Source organism: Mustela nivalis, assembly GCF_964662115.1.
Source record: "Mustela nivalis genome assembly, chromosome: 5".
Taxonomy (NCBI): domain Eukaryota; kingdom Metazoa; phylum Chordata; class Mammalia; order Carnivora; family Mustelidae; genus Mustela; species Mustela nivalis.
Genome location: NC_139024.1, coordinates 64841207 through 64865956, shown reverse-complemented (window position 1 = coordinate 64865956; position 24750 = coordinate 64841207). Strand labels below are relative to the sequence as shown.

The window sequence follows — 24750 nt, the reverse complement described above, 5'->3', positions numbered from 1 at the left end:
AGTTCCAAATCTGCCATCCTCTGACACCAGAAAGCCAAGGGCTGCCACAGTGTTTAGAAATTGAGGCCTGGCTATGCCACCCACACGGTAGATGGAACTTGTGCCACCGTAAAGTAGGAGACCTTGGAAACTCACCCTGTGAGAGCAAGGGAAATTGTGATGTACTCAACTCTAGGTGCTAATGGCTTCACCAGTAGCGACAGTCGGCCTCACATGAGGTTTTGACTGAATGGTTAGGGACTGTTCTTTTGGCTGTAGTCATTCTGTGTAATAATTCAAGAAAAAAGAATAAGGAACACCGCAGACTTGGTACCCTCTTGGAGATAGAAAGGGACAAAAGATTGTAATCAATACAATTGGTGAGAGATATCTGGGACCACCATATTGTAATTATATTACAATGCTAAAAGAATTTTTTAAGCATCTGATTCTTCAAAAGCCAACTCAGCCTCTCTAAGCAAGCTCGGAATTTTTATAATCCCTGTTGGCCCATACTTACCTCCTGTCCCGCCTGTGACTACCACTTTGATTAAGCCCTCTAACCTGACCCACCAGTTTCGCTCTCCTCATGGGCAGCTACTGGAAGGGTCCCAGCAGGGTGTCAGGACTTTGCACGAGCAGCTGCCTCTGTCCTCTCCTTTATCAGCCAACTCCTTCCTATCAGACCTGTCTTGTTTTGGAAGGATTCTATGTTAGCCCCAGGCAGCACTAGGGAGCCCACCACTGAGGGTACCCATGGTCTCCTATGTTCTGGTTTCAGACTGACGTATAAACTTCCTGAGGACATTTGGTGTTCCTAAGACTCATTTGATTTTGTATTTACATTCATGGTACCACAGAGAGTAAGCACTCAATAATGACGTCGTTTTGAATATTCAGGCATGCATTCATTCATTCATTCATTTACTCATTTGATAGACAATGGGGTTCCAAGCTTCCACGCCCTTGTTAGACTTTGGGAGTTCAGTTTCTTAACAGAAGCTATCTTTTTATGATCTATAGACCTAGGCTATTTTCTCTCTAGGCTTGTCTTCTGGAATCTGGTTTTGATTAGTAACATTCTGTTTATTGTTGGGGGAAAATGTGAGATGGGAAGTGACCCAGATATTATGAAATGCCTTCTCAATGTTGGGTTTCCCCCTTCATTACCACACATAGCTCCCCGTCGTGTGGCTGCATCTAACAGCAACACTTACTGGTGTGTGTATACGTAAGAGTCCAGAAAACAAATTCCTTTCATCCTACCCCAGATAATCTCAAATTCCAAGCATGTCCCACAGAACTGCATTAAAGAAATATTCATTCATTCATTTAATTAACATCAGGAGTGCCCATCATGCACCAGTCATCATGCTAGACACTTAGAGGTTCAGAGGTGAACAAATAAAACAGATGCGTCAGCATACAGGCATTTGCCTTGATTACTGAAAGCCTCACTAGAGAAATTCTTGGATGGCAAATTTGCAGAATCAGAGCACTCAGAGATGGGGTGAGGGTGAGGTGAAGTCAGGCTGTGCTGAGGCTTGCCTACTCCCGGCTGGCTTTCTTGCTCCTGACACAGATGAAAAGTGCTTCATTGACCACCAGAAAGCAACCACGGTTAACACTTCTTCAGCTTGGGAAACTCAGTTTTGATTTTTTTTTCCCCCCTGGGATAGGTCTAGTCATATGCTAGAGCTCTTCATGTTGTTTTTTGTTTAATGCTCTATCAAGCACAGTCATGGGCATGTTGGGTTTTTCTGCATTTCTGCAGGATCCAGCATTCAGTTACTAGCTCCATGGGTATCAAAAGGCAATCAAGCCAATACCTTTCTAATCTTTGAATCATTGCCATGATGGTGTACTCTTGAAGTTAACGATTCCAGTGATGCCCCTTGTTTCTCCACGCTCCCAGTTGTGGCCCACCATCAGTTCCCCTCATGAGCCAATTCTGCATTATCGACACTCATTTCTAGATGCCTAGCATATAGCCTTTAGTGAGCTTCTGAGCACCTAATTTCATGTATTAAATGTCTTTCTACTTAAAAAAAAAAAATAGCTACAACAATGGGAAGAAAATAATCAAGGAAGCACAGCCTTTTAATTATTTGCTGATAGCATTTAACATTACCTACTTGCAGAAAATAGATATTGCCTCAGCTGGAAAACCACCCCAAGCAATGAGGACTTCAGTTTTGGGTTTTGTTTGCTAATGTTTCCTCCCATCCAAAGATATTAAGACACCTGCCCTAAAAAGATCAATTGCTGGTGGCCTGCTGAGAGACTAATATATTCAAATGATAGGAAATATCCAGAAAAATACAAAGAGTATGAAGTCTTATTCGAAGCAGGAAAAATAGTGACTGATTTAAGAATGACAGAGTGCTGCCAGTTGAATAATGTATGAACTTTTCACTATCTTTAATGTTTTTTTATTTCTTTTTTAAATGTTTTTTTATTTCTTTTGAGTATATTAGTTGCTATTATCATTATTTAAGTATTTTCATTTCAGATATAAATTTCCCTTAAGAAAAAGAGTTTTTGAATACTTTAGTGTGATTTGTAAAAATCACGCCTAATATCAATTTTTCATAACTAATTTTATTATGAAAGTAATGAAAAAATATAGTTCACATAAGCAAAATATATTTTTTGCATATTTTGCAGAAACATGATTTAACTAATGGAAAATATTTTTAATTTAAAATACTAAGATGCAGTATTTTATATATTTATATTACATAGATAATGTAGGTCATCCATGTTTGTATTCCTGACTAAAAGGCAAATTTTAGATATAATATAGAACTTTTTAATATATAGGAATTAGCAACCAAATTGTGAACTATTCTGAATTTTTAGATTAGAAATATTCATTTTTAATCCTCATAATAATGAGAATTAAAACTTAATGAATAAATTATATTTATTCATTTATATTTTTGTATTACAATCTCATCTACAGTACTTTAAATTAGTACATTCTTATTCACAATGAATTAAAACTAAACATAATGATACTAAGATGTAGACAAGATTGCCTTGTTTTACAAATGAGAATGCAAGTTTGACAAAACTAAATAAATCCTCCATAATAATATAGTTGGTAAGTGATGGCAACAACAGGATTTGAACTTAGATCAATCTAGTACAAAGCCTATGCTCTGATAGATTAAAACCCAGGCAAAAAGCCAGTGGCTGAGTGAGGAGAGAGGATGTCAATGGACATGGTCTACTAGACCAAGACAGAGAGGGGTCCAACAATAGTCCAACAACATTAAAGAATCTGTGTCTGCCCATCAACCGTCAGGTAAGCTGTCAGCTTTCATTCTGTCACTCACGGTAGTGGAGTATTCTGTAGTGAGTGGTGGTACTCTCTTGGCCTCAAATTTCTATTCTCTTAAAAGAGTATCACAGGGGCGCCTGGGTGGCTCAGTGGGTTAAGCCGCTGCCTTCGGCTCAGGTCATGATCCCAGGGTCCTGGGATTGAGTCCCGCATCGGGCTCTCTGCTCAACGGGGAGCCTGCTTCCTCCTATCTCTCTCTGCCTGCCTCTCTGCCTACTTGTAATCTCTCTCTGTCAAATAAATAAATAAAATCTTCAAAAAAAAAAAAAAGAGTATCACAAAAGGATAGGATGAGAGATGTGCAGCACTTAGAACAATGCTTACTTAGCCCAGAGTATGGGCTAAATGGATGTCAGGATGTCAGCTATTCTAATCTAATTCTAATCTAAATTAGATTTAGATTCTAATCTAAATTATCTATTACTACTAGCTAATCTAAATTAGCTATTCTAATCTAAAAAAGATTCACAAATCTTTTTTTAAGGGCCTGGTAAGTATAAGGCATCAGGATTTTTTTATTTTATTTTATTTATTTATTTGAGAGAGAGAGAGAGAGTGCACAGAGGGAGAATGAGAGGGAGAAGCAGATCCCTGCTGAGCAGGGAGCCTGATGCAGGGCTTGATCCAGGACCTTGAGATCATGACCTGAGCAGAAGGCAGATGCTTAACCAACTGAGCCACCCAGGTCCACACAGGAAACAAGACTGTAATAAGGAGGCACGTTGGGAGCACTAACAATGAAAGTGGTTTGAATCTTCATGTCTTTGAGGGCAACAAGCATTCAAACAGGAGTTAATGTGCAGCATATCCTCTGTGCTTAGAAGAACATATGCCAAGAGGATTTCTGTTGCCAGCAGGGCTCTAGCTCCTTGGATGGGGATTTCGATAAATCTCCATCGTAGTGTTGGCTGGGAGAGATGGACAGAACAAGAAGAGTTGGTATTAGGATATCAGGAAAAAAAAAAAAAAAAACAAAAGATGGAGATCCTGTAGAGAAATGGAATTTTGAGAAGTAGGTAGAAGCCTGGCATCAGAACCAGGTCAAAGTCAGGATCATGCAGCAGCAAGGAGCTTAGATGGGAAGTCCCAGCATCCATGACCAGGTAGAGCCATAAGGAGACAGCTGCAGCACCTGAGAACTTAACAGGACATGAGATCTTGCCTTATGGAAGATCCTGCGGTTTTCTGAGACTCGGACTCTGTGGCTTAGCCCAATTAATCTCTTAAACTGGGTCATTGTCCTAGGTTGCATAGCAAGCATGAGTGTGGCAGCCAAGGCCCTGTAAACACTGGCATCAATGAGAAAAAGCACTGGAAAGAATCTGGTTTCTTTCAAGTCCTGAGAACAATCAGATCCCCTCCTGGGCTTTGCTTTAAAATCTGTTACCACCATTAGGTAACTTTACGAAGCAGAGCAATTAAAGAAGTAGTTAGGAGGTGCCTCAGCCATTCCCCAGACAGCCAGGGAGATGAAGACACAGAAGAGGATGGTCCGGTGGTCATCAGAAGAGCCATCACACCTGCTCCTGCTGCTCAGTCACTAGCTGTGTGGTCAGTGAGCCCAGGTGGGCCATGACTGTTAAGGAATGCATGTTTCAGGACATATAGAAACTTATTCTGGATTTGTTTATGTCTAGGAAAGACAGGGAGACCCCCATGGCACAAGTCACACCCATACCCATCCCCACCTGCCTCTTTAGGAGCATATATAAGATTGCCTTTGAGTTTGGATGGCGATGGGAAATCATGCGACCTCCACCAACCATCTACTTCCAGCCCCTGTAGTGAAAGAATGGAAGCTCTTCAATCCCAGCACATGTGGGGGCTTGGCCATTAACAAAGGGTAAAGGAGCACTCCAGAGTTGTTTCCTTCTAGGACCCAGGATATAGATTGATAGGGCTCCTTAGCACTTTGGTTTTTGCCAAGAAGTTGAGAACATTTTTAGAAACCTCTGCTCTTTCCTTTAAAAATAATTATTAACTCTTTCGGGTCATAAAAATACCCCTTGGAAAAGGAGGTAATGCGGAAATGCATCCTAGCAATTTGAATGGGTTTCACCTTTGCCAAAACACAAACAAAACAGGAACAGATGGTTGGATCAGACTCCACGGGTTGTTAATCCTCACATTTGCTCTCTGATCTGACTTTGCGGCGTATACCAGCATCTCCATGTTACTTCCAAAGAAATGAAGCGTGGAGAGATTAAATAGCGTGATAAATATCACATGATATTTAGGTCAGCAGAGTAGCCAGGAAAAAAAGCTCATGATACAGACTCTCCGCCTAATTTTCACTGCCCTCTTGCAACGTTCAGGCACATCCAACCTCCCTGCTCTGCCATTCCATTCTCTTGATTCACCAGAGCAACTGGCTTCCTTCCCTGAGCCAAATGTCCATCTCTCTGATGTAGGTCACCCCAGAAAATTAGTTTGAACGTATATGATCGAGTTGTCAATTACCCTCTCAACCTGCCCTCCTTAGTACCACAGGATTTCATAATTATGAGTGACAACATATATGCTCCATGTATCACCCTCCTACCTGATTTTGAGCTTCCTTATTCATTGCCTATTTTTATGCTTTTTCTGTAAATTAATATGTCTACAAACAATATGTACTATTTTTAGATATCTTCAACTTCATATAAATTGGAGACAGTTTTTATATGTTTTATATGATTTGAAAATTTTATGTCTTTGCATGATTTGAACACTATATATTTCACATAATTGGAGCATTATCGTTATATAACTTTATTATTATACATTCACATGTACATGTCACACATATATAATTTATGTTTTTAAAATATGTATAATCCTCCCCCAAATAAAATATACATAACCCTAGTTTATTCATTTTAACTACTGTATAGCATTCCAATGTATGAAAAATATATTTAGCTGTTTTGTAGCTGGACATTAAAGTTGTTTAAGTAAATTTCTCCAGTCATTGGTCTAGAAGATGACTTGCTATGTCATTGGATGTGCACATTTCAACTTTACTATATTTTGCCAATTTTTCTCTGAAGTAGTTCTATCATTTTATATTCCAAACCCCAGTATGTGAGAGTACCCTTTCCCTACATTCTTGGTAACAATTGTTCTTACCAGACCCGTAAGTTTTGCCACACAGATGAATTCAAAATAGTCCTCATTTTACCTTTAATTCGCTGATTCTTGGTTATTAATGTGGTTGAATTTATTTTCTGTGTTTATTGACCATTTGGATCCCCCCTTCCATGCATTGCTCGTACCTTCATCCATTTTTCTATTGAATTATGTGCTGTTTTCTTCTCAGTTTTAGAGGATTTATTTACTTATTCAGGTACTAACCATTTTTCAGTCATATACATAAATGTAGTCCATTCTCAATAGCTGATGGTTATCTCCAGAGTTCACCTTGCACAAAACTTTTAACAAGCAAGTTGAAACTAAGATATAGATAAGAAAGTCGCTATTTCCATGAGTCTGTGAGTTCAGGAAGAGCATCACGAGGGCCACTTTTTCATCATTTCCTTATTTGTTTCCTTCAGGTTCAGAGAGTTCAGTGTAGGCCACTTAGTTTTGTGCCTACAATATCTGTGTTTGATTGCAGAGTGGGTAGTTTAGAATAATTTCAGTCTGAATAAGGACCAATTTTGAGAGTGATTAACCTCAGAGTATTAGATCTAAAGATTACATGTCTTCCACTGAAATAGAAAACATTAGACACCTAATTCATCTCTGGCCACAACTCACAACTCCTCAGAAGAGCACACAAAATCAGCCCCGGGCAGACTCATGAGGCATGAAGGAACAATTTATCCCAACTTACCTCCTAAACATTTACTACCAGGAAATTCTCTGCTTGTGACACAAATCCCTCGACTTAATTAACCAAGCAAAACATGAAAAGTAGAGTGAAGTTATGGTGATGTCCAGTTATGAAGACACATTGTCTTGGGAACACTAATATAAGATCTTTAAATAATTATGGCTTTCCTTCTCTTTCAGAGGTGTGGCGAAATCTTGTTTGAAAACCCTGATCAGAATGTCAAATGTGTTTGCATGCTAGGTAAGAAGCCTTCTCATTTTATATATATTAAGTATGTTGATGTCACGTGGACTTCCTGTTGCTCTGTAGCCTTACTGACAGTCTTTTGTTGCATATTACAGAGGCCTATGGGTTTTTTTAATAGGTGTATAGACAGGGATAGTACATTTATATGTGGAACACTTGATGATAAAAAGGTTTAGATTTTATTAACTGTCAATAAGTCAAGAACCATGCTTCTTAGTCTGTCAGAATTACTCTTGGATCGTCGGCATAACATAGAATTGGGTGCCTTGTATAGAGGCAAATGTGATGAAAAATAAGAATCACACTGTTGGGGTGCCTGGGTGGCTCAGTGGGTTAAGCCTCTGCCTTTGACTCAGGTCATGATCTCAGGGTCCTGGAATTGAGCCCCACATCGGGCTCTCTGCTTGGCAGGGAGCCTGATTCCCTCTCTCTCTGCCTGCCTCTCTGCCTACTTGTGATCTCTATCTATCAAACAAATAAAATCTTTAAAAAAAAAAAAAAAAGGAATCACACTGTAATTCCTAAACCAGAATGGTAAGTAAGTAAACTATTAAGAATTTACATCACAGCACAAAGCTCTTACTAGAGCCTGGGAGAAATATACATATGAACTAATTTAAAGTTAGCACAATTACTGGCATTGCCTTTGTAACAGAATTGCAACATTGTAATGAAAAATCATTTGTTCTTGTGGGATGATCTATCATCAACACCTTTCACAAACCTTTAAATATATAATATTCAGTTAAGAAATGAAGTTGATATGATTTTCCTCATTGTATAAGTTAGAAAGCTAGTAAAGAGAATATAAGAGATGTACTTCACCTCCAAGTAAGGAATTGTCCAAATCATAACATAAATGTTTTTAAACTGTAAAGGTTTAGGTATAGTATTTAAACTTATTTAAATCACTAAGCTATGTCTATTAAGCTTTTGGTTAATTATTCAAATAAAATAAAACAGTAGCTTGGATAAAGAAAAATAATCCCTAAATTTGACTCACAAAAATCTTACCATTGTCCATTCCAATCTTGAAAAATACTCATTAGCAAAGAACAAAAGGATTCATTCTAGCTCTTCCATTTTCTCTGGCTACCTCATAGGTTGACAGCCTAGTTTTTAGTGAGATGACTCAAAATCAGCAAGATAGAGGCATGGGATGGTCTTGGTAATGTGTAATCTAAGATAATCGGATAATAGTAACCAAAGATTGCTCATGGCTTGAAAAATAACCAAAAACATAAAAACTAAAAACTAACAAAAGCAGATACCATATTTCCCAACCTCCTGATCCTCCTCATTTTTTTGTAATAGTGTTTTAAACCTTTGTTGCAGTTCTTATATGTTTTCATTTTAGTTAAGATGGTGGCTATATCCCCTGTTAAATGAGTATTTTATTGGAAATACGTAACAAGAAACATAGCATAGCATCCATACAGCCATTTCAAATATCCCTTATTTCTTATGAGATAGATAGATAGATAGACAGACAGACAGATAAGCAGAAAAAAATTCTTTGTCCAGCCATTATATCCCAATGTTGGAGTTGGGAAAACATTCCACCATCACATCAAATCTATTCATCAATTAACCCATTTAATTTTTTCAACAATAGGATGAAGCTGATGCTGTTATTATCTTCATTTTATAGATAATAAAATTGAAGTAAATTGTCAAATAGGGTACCTTAATACTATTAAAATATTATATGATTATAGCTTCCACCTAATCTAGTAATTTCAATCAATTTTTTTAACCCATAATCATTTTAAGCACATGAGCATCATCTATTTTGCCTGAATTCTCCTTTGTCCTGGTTTCCCTGTGAGTTACTTATTTAGTTTATAGCAGGGACAGGGATAGCAGCAGACTGTCTACTACTGCCTATAGATTTCTCTTCCCTAAAGTAAGGCCAGTCATCTTCCCATCTCTTCTAGATTATATGGAATGTTTTGTATAGCTGCCGGAACACATTCCTGGCCATGAAATGCATCCCCAGTAAATCTGCCTCATTATACAATATTCAAAAACTAGAAATATACTTTATTAACCAGTTCCATATGACTATTGCTATCATAACAATTATAATTAATTGAGCACTTAAATATATGACAGGTGGTATCTATCCTAAACACCTACATAATTAGATCATTTATTCTAAGCAAATTAAGGCACAATATTTCTTTCAAAATACGAATAGTCTTGGTAACAGCAGTATATTATTAAGCCTGCAGATTTCATTAGTTTATTAGATTTCTATTTTCTTAGTGGTATAGAACTAAATAATATAAAGTCATTATGAGAATGGAAGTTTTTATTAGTTTGAGGACACAGGAAAAGTAAAGATGGAATAGGAAGAACATTCATGCATTTTACCTTTAAAATGGATGGTAGATGGTTATGTGGTGTCAAAAATAATGTCATGCCTAGAAAGCTTGATATATTCACATAGTGAAAATTGTGCCCTCAAGGAACTTACATCTAAGAAGGCTTAGACTTTTTCCTGCTTATCTTTTTAAGAGGATTGTTACAAAATTTAACTGAAATGTTTGCAAAGTTCTTTGAAATCTTAGATGAAGGAGAGTACAAAATGAAATTATTAAATTATTATGGGTATCAATACACATGCATAACCCACCATTAACAGGTTGTACCCCTGGTGTACCCAGGTGTACCCGGGGGCCATCATTTCACAGCAATATGGTACAAGATAATAAGAGAAGTGAAGTCAAATGGTTTATTCCCTTAAAATAAGAGAAAATCAAGTTATGAACATGTGACTCACTGTAAATGAGAGCATATCTTATATTTCATCAAGAAAGGGAATTTATGCTCACACGACAACAAAACACCTCTTCACCATTATCTGAATTATTTGTTGCTTCCTTTGAGAGGAAACTGTGATCATGCACTTATGACTTCCTAAAGCATTTCTTGAGAAAACTTTGTCTCTCCAACAGTAAAAGATAGACTCTGTTATTTTAAGGGATTTAAGTTTTCTAAGTGTTGCCAGTCATGAGCATCATTTGTATTTTCACAGGTAATGTTACCACATTTTTATTAATAAATCAGAATTTCCAAACAAGAAAACCAAACCAAACATTTCCATCCCTTCACGTCCAGTCTTTATGCCACCTCAGAACTGAGATCCCTAAGGGAGGCCAACTAGAGACATCCATGGTTTTAAGTTGTGAAGTTTGGGGCTCACTGTAACCCCCAAGAGTTCCCTCTTTTCCCACTTACATGCCACAGTGCTCTGGCTCCACACAGTGGAGACAGAATATGGAAGAGGGTCACTAGCCAGGGACACCGTTTGCCATTTCCGTCTCTCCCGCTGGTGCATCCCCAGATCATTATGAAAAATACTTGGAGTGTATGAGTTAAACTGTGTAGTTCATAACTTTCAGATGTAAGCCATCCTCACCAAAGTTGTGCTTCTGACTCATTACATTCAATGAGATATAAGTGTAAAATTCACCTTGAATTACTCTGAAACACGAATCCAATGCAGTTTTAAGTGGGAGCAATGACTGTCTTGTGTAGGTCTTACAGAGAATCATTTCTGTGTTGAGGGGAATGGTTCGTGTTGGATATGAAGGTAAATAAAGATGTCCTGCAGGGCTGGCTACACTGAGTACTGAGTATTCATTCCTCAGAGAAGGCAAACATGGGTAATTGAGTTAAGCATCAAATTGTAACAAAAGTTACTTCTTCTTCCCTTTATCCTTAGGACATATGTTTAATACTCCACCCTCCCAACTCCATCCTTTTTAAAATTTAGTCATAAGATTTCTCTTAAGCCCAAACTGACCTCAGAAACTCATATAACTATATCCAAGGGTATATAGCAAGACCTGTGTCTTACTTAGGTATAATGAGCTGATACCAAAAGAAAGAGGAAGTGGAAGAGAAATTAGCTTATTGCACAAGTAATGTATAAAGTATGATGAGTTACAAAGGATTTTACTTTTTAAATATAATGAATCAAACTGATTCACAAAAAGTCAAGCATATTTTTAAATATTTCATAAAGTGAGCAGTGTTGATTCCCTTCTTAGTCTACTTGCTGACCTCACTCTGTGAAATGATAAATTTTGGGAAAAGAAACTTTTAAAAAAGAATTCCCCAACAGACTTGATGCCTCTTATAACTGCTTCTTTCTCCTTATTCTTAGAGGGAGATTCTCTTAAATAGTAAGCCTTATTTTGTAGTCGTTTGGGGAGGAAGGCTGTTTTAATTATTTTATTTGAGTACGACTGACACACAATGTTACATTAACTTCAGATGAACAACACAATGATTCAGCTTCTCTGTACATTATGTTGTGCTCACCCCAAGTGTAGCTACCATCTGTCATCATACAACATTATTACAATATCATTGACTGTGTTCCCTAAGCTGCCTTTTATTCCTGTGAGTCTATTCCATAACTGGATGCCTTTGTCTCCCACCCCCCTTCACCCATTTTTGTCCATCCCTCCACCCCCTGCCTCTGGCAACCATCAGTTTATAAGTCTGATTCTGCTTTTTGTTTGTCTGTTTATTCATTTATTTTGTTTTTTTAGATTCCATATTTGAGTGAAATCATATGGTATTTGCCTTTCTCAGTCAGATTTATTTCATACCCTTTAGGTCCAGCCATGTTGTTGCAAATGGCACAAATTTTTCTTTCTTTTTTTTTTTTTTTTTTTTTTTTGGCTAAGTAATATTCCATTGTGTATGTGTATAGCACATCTTCCTTATCCATTCCACTATGGATGAACGCTTAGGTTGCTTCCATATCTTGGCTATTGTAATTAACACTACAATAAACACAGGGGTGCATATATCTCTTTGAATTATTTTTGTTGTTTTCTTTGGGTAAATACCCAATGGCGGGATTATTGGATCATGTGGTATTTCTATCTTTAATTTTTTGAGAAAAATTCCCACTGTTTTCCAGAGTGGTTGCACCAGTTTGCATCCCCACCAATAATATACAAGAGTTCCTTTTTCCCCACATCCTCAACACTTATTTCTTATCTTTTTTGTTTTTAGCTATTCTGACAGGTGTAAGGTGATATCTCATTGTGGTTTTGATTTGCATTTCCTTTAATCCATAACTTATGGCATTTTGTTGGCTCAATTTCTCCAACCTCTATCAAGGTTTAATTTTACAGTTTGAAATTTTCAGTGATGCTGCTTTTATTTCATCTGTGATGTTTTCATGCTAATTGGTGTCTTATATCAACATAAAATATGCAGTTTTTTAGAACCATGGCTTAGAAGGGGGTGTTCATACTGTCAGGCTTTTGGTTGAAGTTTCTTATAAATCAGTTAAAATGGTTACCAGTTTCAAAGCAAAAAATAACACAAAATCAGTGTTTTACTCGCATATAACATAAGCAAAGAGAGACTTGTTTTCTAGCCCCACCGCTGAAAAATTAACTGTGTATTCATAGAATATGTTTTGTCTTTAGGCTTTAATTTATTGTTTTTCTGCAAAGTGGAAATAGAAACATCTGTTCTTTCTAGCCGAGGGGTTATTCTGGTGATAGAATAAAATGTTCTATGAGGAGACATTGCTTGCTGTTAATGTCCTAAATATCATTTATGCATCAATAAATTGGTAAATAAATAATAAACAATTGAACACAAACAAATTGATGATAATCAAAATAACGAATTATTTATTGATGACATTAATAGTGTTTAGAAAAGCAACTGAAAAGTGAAACATTATATAAATATGAGAACACTTTTTTAAAAGTATTGAATACAGGGGCGCCTGGGTGGCTCAGTAGGTTAAAGCCTCTATCTTCAGCTCAAGTCATGATCCCAGGATCCTGGGATCGAGCCCCGCATCTACTTGGCAGGGAGCCTGCTTCCTCCTCTCTCTCTGCCTGCCTTTCTGCCTCCTTGTGATCTCTGTTTGTCAAATGAATAAATAAAATCTTTAAAAAAAATAAAAGTATTGAATACATTCAAAGTTGTATGGTAGCTCGAAGTCATCCTTCAATATTCATTCAACAGATATACACTGAATATCTATTATATGCAAGGTATTGTACTGGACACTAGTAATGCATGGCCAATGGGACGTGTGTCTTGCCCTTGGAGGGTTTACCTCCAGGAAGCATTTCAAGCCCTGAACCCCAAAATCTGCAGCATCAGCTTGAGAGAACGCATATACAAAAAAATAGTAATAATAAAGATGAAGTATGTTGAGACTTCAAAAGATGGAAAGGGCACATACAGCTGGAATATGAAGACGTGTAGATTTGGATATACAGAGGCTGAGAAAATGGCAGGATTCTAGCTGGATGCATGGCCGTATTCGAAAGCCCAGATAAAAGAAACCTGGGGAGAAGGGGGCAGCAGGAAGTGTTTCAGGCACAGGGATGATGAAAGGATAAGTTGAAAAGGAATTGGAGGCCTGACTGTGGACAGTTTGACTGCTGTCATTAGCTCTAAAAAGAGCAGAAGTATCAGATAAGAGAGAGTTCTGGTCTTTTCTTTAGAGAGTGTTTTTTTCAGTCCTAGAATTTTATAGAATACTCTATAAACTAGTTTCTACTGTGCAGTTGTTAAGTACAGCCATTCACCAGATACTCGTGAAATTAAATACTTTTAACTCAACATAATATTTGGACCTCATCACCTGAATTCTAGGTTTGATTTTTTTTTTTTTAAGATTTTATTTATTTATTTGCCAGAGACAGAGGGAGAGAGAGCGAGTGAGCACAGGCAGACACAGAGGCAGGCAGAGGCAGAGGGAGAAGCAGGCTCCCTGCCGAGCAAGGAGCCCGATGAGGGACTCGATCCCAGGACCCTGGGATCATGACCTGAGCCGAAGGTAGCTGCTTAACCAACTGAACCACCCCGGCGTCCCGGTTTGATTTTTTTTAATATGTTCATTTAACCGGGGCGCCTGGGTGGCTCGGTGGGTTGGGCCGCTGCCTTCAGCTCAGGTCATGATCTCAGGGCCCTGGGATCGAGTACCGCATCGGGCTCTCTGCTCAGCAGGGAGCCTGCTTCCTCCTTCTCTCTGCCTGCCTCTCTGCCTACTTGTGATCTCTCTCTGTCAAATAAATAAATTAAAAAATATATATATGTTCATTTAATCATTTCTATTTGATACTAAATATCATAGTATTTCATTTAAGAAGTAAAACAGTACTGTTATCTTTTATACTAGAGAAAATTGATATTTTTTATGTTTTGGAACTTTGACATCTAATAAAATGGGGAGTTTTTGATATTAATATTTTTCTTTTTTTCCACTGGCATCAGCATATGATCTCTGTATATAGACAATTTTGAGGAGCATAAATCTTTTTCTCAAAATTAATACACACTGTTTCAGAGAAAAATAATATTTGATATCAAAGTGGGCCACTGTAGTATAACAGAAAGAACAGGGTATTTAAAGGAACCAGCTTCAATGCTGTGGCTAAAGACAAGTCACTTAAAGTTTGTAACTTCAGTTTACTCTTCCCTAAAACAGAGTCAGCCATAAATAATAATAACTATTATTATGTACCTTATCAGTTTTGTTAAGGATCAACTAATAAATATTAAAACATTCTGTAAACTTTTAGAAGTACTAGAAATATAAGTATTATTTCTGTTACATCCTAATAACTAATTTGTTCTAAGTCATTACATTTTATTTGCTATCAGCTGTACTTTTAACATGCCAACTGACAGTTTTGATATATTACAAATATTAAACTGTCTCAGCTTGGGGGAGCCAGGGTGGTTCAGTTGGTTAAATGTGTGACTCTTGGCTTCAGCTCAGGTCATGATCTCAGGGTCATGAGGTCAAGCCCCACACATGGCTCCACACTCAGCGCAGAGTCTGCTTGAGATTCTCTCTCCTTCTCCCACTCAAATAAATAAATAAATCTTTAAACTATCTCAGTTTGATTCAAGTGAAGAGATATTTTCAAGTGCCTATTTGCAATCTATAAGTAAGCATCTGCTCCTCAGAGGTTATTACAGCAAGATTGTTGTTAAGAGCTATTTTATGTGTACCTGACCTTAAAACCAAAGGTCTATGTTTAAAAACAAAAGTTTCAAGTTGCTTAACTTTGATTTATCAAGATTAAAATGCCTCAGGAATTTGAATTAACTCTAACTTGCTCTGACAAAGCACTTCATTCACATCATATGAAGAGATCGATTCGTTATTCCTATATGCCTGTGCATGGATGATATTCTCTGCCTTTCAAAAGAGAGCAAATTGAAACCTGGATATTTCCAAGAAAAGGCAGTGGAGGCATTATCCCCATCACTCAGGGTCAGCTTTGTTTTATGTTTCATTGCATTGATCACCAAATGACATATTTTACATTTGTCTGTTAATCGCTGTGCTGCAACATTACCCCACCAGCAGAATGCAAATATCGCAAGAGCAAGGACATAGTTTTATTCACTGCTGAGTGTCTAACAACTGGAATGGCGTTTAGCTACCTAAGCCTGTAACGGGGACCCAATATTTGCTGAATGGATACCTGTCAATGCATTTGTGAGGATAGCATCACCATCTGCAGGGCATGGAGCAGGTGTATCAAACACCAGTTGGTGTAGAATTTAAAACCATCTGTTACCTCAGCCAAGGGATAGGAGAGCTCCTACATGAACTAATCAGCAGTTTCCCAAGCATATTACTTTAGGTTACAGGATGATAAATACGTAGTTCTTCTCAAATAGAGAGTTAGAACCTAGCCTAAGAATCAGGTGACTAACACATATTTCTTGAGCACCACCGTATGCTCAACCGCCCGCTCGGGGTATTCTGAAAGTTGATATAATGAGCAGGTAGACTCCCTATCATGACAGTTTCTTCCTCTGCAGATGAAACATTGTGTTGAGAAAACAGAAGGAGGCCCATTATTTTGCCTTCTTTATGTTTATAGGAATAGACAGAAAATTATTTTACGAGGTTTATGATTTAAAGGTTTTTTCTGCATTATCTCCCTGACTTTTAGAATTTTTATTTGGAAGTCATTATTGCCTTGCATAAGAAAAATAAGTCTCCTGGTTTCACGGTTGCTTTCTCTGGAATGCTGCAACATCTCCACAGCAACAAAACACCATGCTTCTGAATGCGGCCTGGATCCACGGCTCCAATAAGAGCTAGCTGAGAATAACAACACAAGCAAAGGGCATTCAATCAGAACTGAGGCTATCAAATCCCTAAGTGATAGAAGTGTCAGTCTTGTAGTAGTTTCATTTTCTCTCTGAAGGAAAAGACCCTTCATCTGAAGCTACACTTCAAAAATTTTTTTAATCATCAGATATTTATAGATACCTATGGAGTGCCAGGGTAGGGATGAGAAGACACTGAAGTTGGTGCTGATCTCCAGAGGCTTCCAGTCTAGTGGGGTGTGGACAACTACACAGACAGAACAACCTAGCATGATAGAACATAAGCAGGATGGGCCTGGGTCTTGTGGAAAGAAAGAGATGCATTAGTGTCAGAAAGGTCTGTGCAAGAGGTGATAAGGAAGTGAGTGTCAAAGAGAAGTCCTCACAGGACTGTGAGGCTGGGAAGGGGCAGCCTGCTGAAAAGGACATTAGCATTTCCAGGCAAAAGGAGCAGCAAGTGCAGGAAGCTTAATGTGACCAAATAAAGAAACTGTAAGTCATTATGCCTGAAGAATAAAATCAGAGGAAAGAAATGATAAGATAATCAAGGTGGAAAGGAAGGTGAGATTTAAAGGGCTTTATAACAGGACAAACAACCATTTAAGGATGTTCAAGCCAAGGAGCTACAGTGTAAGATTTATGTTTCAGATGGATCCCTTGGTTTGCTAGAGAATGCCCTGGAGGAGGACAAGCCTGGAGAAAGAGAGGCCAGTTTAGGAAATCGCAGTAATAATTAGGCGAGAAATGATGAGTCCTGCCCAAATGGAGACAACATCAAGGAAGAGAGGAGGCACGAAATTCAGGAGACTTTGAAAGGGGATGATAGAATTTTATAATGGATTGAGTATAGGAAATGTAGTTAAATAGAGGTGCTTTTTCACCCTCTCTCAGACAACCTTCCCCAGTAGGGGAAGAAAATAGATGTGCAACTGGGAGAAATGATGAGTTAAATTGTGAACACAGCAAACCTGAGATGCTGAAGGAACTCCCAGACATAGTAGAGGGTCTGGAGCTCAGAACAGTGATCTCTGAGAAGGAATTGATGACAACGTATCAGTGGTGATGTCCCCAGAAGAAGGTGAAGAGGAAGATGAATGGCACCTTGGATTGCTTGGAAGAAACACACTGAAGGGTTGAGCAGGATCAAGAAGAATCTCAAGAAGGGTAAATAGGTTGGAGGTTAAGAATGAGTGGGCAAAAAGATGGGAAACAAGAGAGAATGCTATTGTCTAAGCCATAAGGAGAGAGTTTCAAAAGGAAGGTCATGATAAAATGTGAAGTACAGAAGTCAAATAAGATCAGGCTTAAAGGCGTTCATTGGATTCAGCAAACTGAAGGTAGAATCAGCAAGAGCATAACTAGTAGAAGGTCAAGGGTGCGGGGGGTGGTGGTGTGGAGCCAATGAGCACTGAGAAGGAAAGGCAAGAATAATGATAGCACCTAGAAAGAGTTCTTAAGATGGGAAGGATTTGAGAATGTTTTGATTCAGGAGAAAGGAGAAGTAGAGGAAGTGGCTGAATATTTCTGAAGATAAAGGGAATAGCTGTGAGCTATGTCTTCCCATTCCAGCAGAGAGAAGGGGGGAAGGTGCACAAGGAAGAGTAAGGATGGAGACACACCCATCAGGTGGAGATGGGCAGAGACTGAGATTTCCATTTAATTGTTTCCCTTCTGGTTAAGAAGAACAGATGATATCCTGGAAAGAATAAGGAGAGGAATCGAAAATGCAAGCATGAAGAGGCAGGTAAAGGTTTGAAATTAATGTAGGAAAGAGAAAAGAACTGACTAGAGATAGGTCAAAGAGAACTGTGTTCTGAGGTCAAACTCTATAACCTAAAATATCAATGCCCATCTGTAAAAAAACAAACAAACAAAAAATGCATAAAACACCGACAGAGTGTCCAAAACACATATTTCCAAAAAGTAACTGTTGCCTATCCATGAACTCTGCCTTCCCTTTTCTCCTTAGGGGTCTTCTCCTCCAAGTGCCAGCCAAGGTAACCTGCACAGGACTGCACTCCTTGACCCTTAGTCACAAGATCCTCCTCTCAAACTGTCAATGTTGAATTAGTTCTCCATTTTTTCATCTAGCATGCATATTCCAAGGGAGTAAGTGTTAAGCAAATCTCTCGATATTTGAAGGGATTTAGTTCTTTCAGATGTTGCTTTCATAAGACCTTAAAGTTGGACACAGGTTTGATGGTCAAGTAGACGGCAGTAACTTCTTCTCCCAGCCTAGTTCACCTGCCTGAACTCCAGTTCAGGGTTGATCAGGTCTCAGACTTGTGACCACACAAAATAGTATAAATGTTTAGGTCATTCCAACAAATCAAGGATTTTTCCTCTATAGCAATTGTACTGCTGAAAATGGAAACATATTCAATTTTTTAAAAAATACTGTGTTTGTTTATTTGAGAGAAAGAGAGAAAGCATGAGCAGTCAGGAAGAGCAGAGAGAGAGAGAAGCAGACTCCCTGCTCAGAGGGGAGCCCGATGTGGGGCTTAATACCAGGATCCTGAGCCTGTGACCCAAGCTGACAGCAGCCCTTTAACTAATTGAGCCACCCAGGTGACTCAGAAACATATTCAATTTAAAAACAAAAAACAAAAAAAAACTGTGTGACTGTGCATGTCTATTTTCTTTACTTTCCTTCAGGGAAAGCTACTTGGGAAATTAGATTCAAATGTTAGCATCTTTGAAAGAGCAAGTTGTCAGTTAGTGTATTTAACATTAGTAAATATAAACTAATATGTGTACATGTGTTTAAGTTTCTATTTATCAAAAGCCTGATATCCCTCAACAGTTGAAATTGTAGTTTGTGTATTTATTGGCCCTTCTACCTGCTATTAGTCTATTTAGTTATTAGTTTATTTAGGTAGAAAAATTTTCTTATCTTTTCTATTGAAATACAACTTAAATTCTGTGAAGTATCCAATTTTTATATGTGCAGCTCAATTAATTCTTATAAAATTAATACATTTATGTGAAACCACACAGATCAATATAGTTTCCCCCGTGCCTCCTTCCCAACATTATTTCCCAAAGATTCCATACTGACTTACTGACTTTTATCACATCCCCTAATTTTGAAATATATAAAAATAGAATCAAAGAGCATTTTCTACTTTCTGTCTACCTTCTTTATTTATTTAAAGATTTTTTTTTTTTTTTGAGAGAGAGAGACAGAAAGAAAGCACAAGCAGGGGGAGGGGCGCAGGGGAAAAAGCAGGGTGAAGGACTGAGGGGGAAACAGGGGAGGGAGAGGTGCAGAGGGAGAAGCAGGCTCCCCGCAGAGCAAGGAACCCTCTGTGGAGCTTGAACCCAGGACCCTGTTATTGTGACCTGAGCGAAAGCAGACGCTTAACCAATTGAGCCCCTATGTCTACCTTCTTTAAGTCAGCATTGTCTATGAGATTCATTCATGCTGATGCACATAACTACAGTTCATTCTTTTTCTTGTTTATTTTACTTTAAAGCAGACATAAGCAAATTATAGCCCATGGGCTAATCTGGACTGTGACCTGTTTTTGTGAATAAAGTTTTATTAAAACATAGTTATGCCCACTCGTTCTATATTGTCTATGGCTGTTTTCACACTGCACTGGCAGATTTGAGTAATTCTGATAGAGACCATACGATTCCCCAAACCCTTCATATTACAGAAAAAGACCGCTGATCATTGTTATAGAGTATTCCTTGGTTTGTGCGTGTGTGTGGGCATGTGTATTTATTTTATTTATTCTAGTGGTAATGAACATTTACCTAGCTTTGAACTGAAACACAAATAATCTCTGGTTTTGAAGTGTTAAAAATGTTACTGCTATCAACATTCTTGCATGTCTTTTTGTGTAAAATACACACATTTTCTCTTAAGTATTTACATAGAATTACAACTGTTGAATAATAGGGTATGTATATGCTTAGCTTTAACTGATTCCACCAAATTGTTTTCCAAAGTGGCTGTACCAATTTACCCTCCCAGCATGTATGAAATCCAATGAATAATTTAACACTTAATAATTACCTTTGAGTAAAAGTTAGAATGTATAATTCAGCATTCAACTCTATACAAACATTTTATGCAGTAGCCTCTAATGAGACCTTGTGTCATTTACATAAACTAATCATCAGGTTGATAATGGTGTAGTAAAACACATATACTTCATTTGTTGATTAACAATGAATTACAGAGTTGGAGTTTGTTGCACAAATGAAACTAATAGTTATTTTTCCTTGAATACTTGGAAACTGCTCTCCCACAGGTGATCCTAATAAGTGCATCTCACCCGCAGTGGAACTATAAACAGAAACCCAATTCCTAAATAAAAACTCTTTTATGTTGAGATAATTAATTTCCATTTTTTTCTTTTACTACAAAATACAAAATTAACCAATTTTTTTCAAGATTTTATTTATTCATTTGACAGAGAGTACACTAGTAGGGGGGGCACAGGGAGAAGGAGAAGCAGACTCCCTGCTGAACAGGGAGCCCAATGTGGGACTCAGTTCCAGGACACTGCTATGGTCACCTGAGCCCAAGGCAGATGCTTAACCAACTGAGCCACCCAGGGGGCCCAAGATTAACCCATTTTTTTAAAGATCTGAAGTTCTATGTATGAAGTTATAATATGAAAATTATAGTGAAGACATCTAATTCTGACAAATCAATAGTCTAGTCATTAGCAGAGTGAGTCTATAAAATCACATAGCAGAGTGATTCTAATCTTAACTTCATATGTGTTTCATGGATTTTATTCACACTTGCTTTAAAAATAAAACAGCAAAATTTTTTATTTTCCCTTTTTACCTTTTTGCCTTTTTTTTTCTCTTAGTTTGGGTATTTCCAGGTATGCTAAAAGAGTCACCTTTACCCAATATCACAACTGAGTGGAATAAGAGGATTATAGTTTCCCAGTACTCAAGGATGTTTTTGGCTTTATTGATGGTGGGATCGTGCATGATTTTTATTTTTCTTTTTGTTTCTCTATACATTCCAAGTGTTCAGCAATGAGTAATCATTAGTTTTATAATAAAAGAGATTTCATAACATATCATATGTTAATTTAAAAAACAGTTAATGGGACATACTCACGTTTTGTTTAGTCCACAAGAATTTATTGAACAACTACTATGTGCCAAGAATTATGCTAAATGGTAGTTATCCAAGAGTGAAAAGAAATTGTTTCCGCCCTCAAGGAGTTTGACCTAAACATCCATTAGAAAGTGTAGGGTCGTCTGGGTAGCACAGTGGGTTAAGCAACCAACTCTTGATTTTGGCTGGGGATTGGGCTTCATGTTCAGCATGGAGATCTGCTTGGGACTTTCTCTCCCTCTGCCCTTCCCCTCAGTGCACATGCTTAGGGTCACTCTCTCTCTCTCCCAAATAAATAAATGTTTAAGAGGGGGAAAAAAATAAGAGAGATTTAGGTTGTTTTTCTGATTTCTTAGGGCACGAAGCTTGTTTCTTATGGTTTGTTTGCCTTACTAAAACCTACACCTGACAAGTGTCAAAGCTTTGAGAACTTATTCCAGTGGTGAAATGGACCTACATGGGGAGGTGTTTGTAATAGGAACTGTGCCTTGGGGTAACCAGTAGTTTGGTTGCTACAGCTTGGAGAGGAATTGTGGTTTTTATTAAATTATCTCTCAAAAAGTCACTTTCTCCCAAAACAAATGGACTCTCTGAGATCAACCATTCCCTCTGCAGAGTTTCATGGAATCCTAGCAATCCTTTGCCTTGTGTCATAGCTAAAAGCCCATGAAATAGCACAGAAATTGCAAAACAATATGAAAGTCAAGTAACTGAGGTTTGTGGTTCCGTGGCCAATGGAAACTCTCCAGAACAAACGTGCGCAGAATCTGTTGTACCAGGGGTCAGGGAGGGCTCACTGTACAAATGCTGTGAAACATTATGGAACAAAACCCTGTGGAACTTCCTTAGATTCTCCAAATTGTAACATGCATACACAGACGTCCTGACTCTGTCTCAGAGACCCCCTCAGGGGGTTACCATGAGATATTTCAAATATGCCAGGAAAATTCCTAACTTTCAGTAGGCAAGCAAGCAAACGGGAGAAGATTGCAGTTTTCCAAGTTCAAGATCTCTATTTCTTTCCTTTTCCTCAACAGAGACTCAAAAAGCACAAAGTTTTTGTCTAAGTGAATAAAGGTATACATGCAATAATTGTAGACAACTAGCTATTCTACTTTCAGAAAGAAACAAGGAGAAATGTTTAATGGTTCTGCATGTCCTAAAGTCTATCTCAAATATAAGAAGATCCTGCAGACATAGAACTGTATTAAGAACTACATATATACTGTGTTTTCCCAAATATGTATGGTCATAAATGTGTGTGTTTATGTATATAATTTTAGTTGTAGGGAAAAAATTAACTTTCTTTGATTCATCATATTTTCTCTTTATTTCACAACCTTCATCCCATCAGCATGTATTTATAACTTTTAGAGTAGAAAAAAAAACAACAACATAAAAAAGAAAGAACCTTTGATTGTGGGATTGCATTGTACGACACTATAATGGTCAATACGTGACATTATACATTTGTCCAGACTCACAGAACGTACACCAAGAGTCAACCCTGTTGTAAAGTGGAAATGTGAGTGATAATGTTGTGTCCATGTAGGTTCATCAGTTGTCACAAATGTACCACTCTGGACAGGGATGCTGATAATAGGGAGATCTGTGCACATGGAGGGGCAGAAGATATATGGGAAATCTTGGTACTTTCTGCTCAATTTTGCTGTGAACCTAAAGATGTTCTTCTTAAAAAGTCTGTTTAAAAAGGAAGAAAGAGGGATGCCTGCATGGCTCAGTGAGTTAAAGCCTCTGCCTTCGTCTGAGGTCATGATCCCAGGGTCGTGGAATCGAGCCCCACTTCGGGCTCTCTGCTCAGCAGGAAGCCTGCTTCCTCCTCTCTCTCTGCCTACTTGTGATCTCTGTCAAATAAATAAATAAAATCTAAAAAAAAAAAAAAAGGAAGAAAGGAGGAAGGGAGGAAGGAAGACAGGAGGGAGGGAAGGAAGGAAGGAAAAAAAGGTAAGAAGGAAGGAAGGGAGGGACGGAGGGAGGAAAGACGGACCTGCTGGCAACTTAAAAAAAGGAAAAAACCTTAAAGCGTGATAAAAAGAAATTGGAAAAAGCTGAAAGCCGTGTCCAGTTGTGATCTCGTGCGCTCTGGAGAGGCTCTGAGAGGTTGTTCAGGGACAGGACCCCAATGGAGAACTTTTCTGAGAAATGAGAGACAGGCAAGTCTTTGTTCGGGCTCTATCATCTAGTTTATTGTTTTCTCACAGGAAAATTAAAATGTGTTGTGACCCCATTAGCCATCCATCTGTTTTTCAAATTAAAAGTTTTTTTTCTGAGTCTATTTTTAAAGTAAACCTTCCACTGGAAGGAAAGTCAGTGACCTCCCTAAAATATATAGCTTGTAAATTATATCCACAACTGTTGTCATTACAAAGAGCAGTGTTGAACACTAAGATTTCTAATGCACAATTATAAATTAATGACAAGGGAAGGAAAATATTGTTTTGTATGCTATCTTGTTTATAATATGAGCCTGGTTAATTCAGAGCTTGGATCACCTAATATCCTATGGCTGTATGATTGAATAGTGCTGATTCATCCAACAAAAATAAGCTATTGAGTACCTACAACTGTGTACACTCTTCTAGGCAACAGAAAAGAGGCAGAAAATAAAACAAAAAAACACAATTCTTGTCCTCCTGGAGCTTAGATGTTAATGGGACATGGACAGCAAGCAGCATAAAGAAGTGATTTATAGACTACATTATTTTAAGGGTAACAATGATAGACACGCTCCTAAGAAAGAAATAAGGCAGCAGTGCCTATAAGGAATGGAGTCATGATGGATGGGGGAGGGGTGCAGATTTTAACTAGAACAGCCAAAGTTTTCCCTGAGAAGGTGGGCATCAGCCAAGCTCTGCAGTAGTGTCCTATGTATAGGAAAGAGGACATGACAAAGCCATGAAGCAGGAGTGAGCCGGCAGGACCCAAGGAGCAGAGGAAGACAAGTGTGCTAAAGGCTTAGAATGGGGGGGGGGGGGGGCTAAGAGATCCTGAGAGCCAGATCCCATGAGTCATTGTGCAGATTCTGGATTTATTCTGCAAGAGAAGAGGAGCCATCGGAAATTTTTGGGCATTGGTGTCATGTTTTAAAACACTGGATACATTATGTTCATTTTTCAA

General features: G+C 38.0%; 1 protein-coding gene across 1 annotated transcript in view; it reads left to right on the top strand.

The window, feature by feature from the left end:
• Positions 1–24750, top strand: part of PDE7B (phosphodiesterase 7B) — a 314255-nt gene that overhangs the window by 100768 nt on the left and 188737 nt on the right. Inside the window, exon 2 of the mRNA XM_082731015.1 lies at positions 7322–7382. Within this exon, the coding sequence (XP_082587141.1) occupies positions 7322–7382 (61 nt within the window). The remainder of the gene's footprint in view (positions 1–7321; positions 7383–24750) is intronic.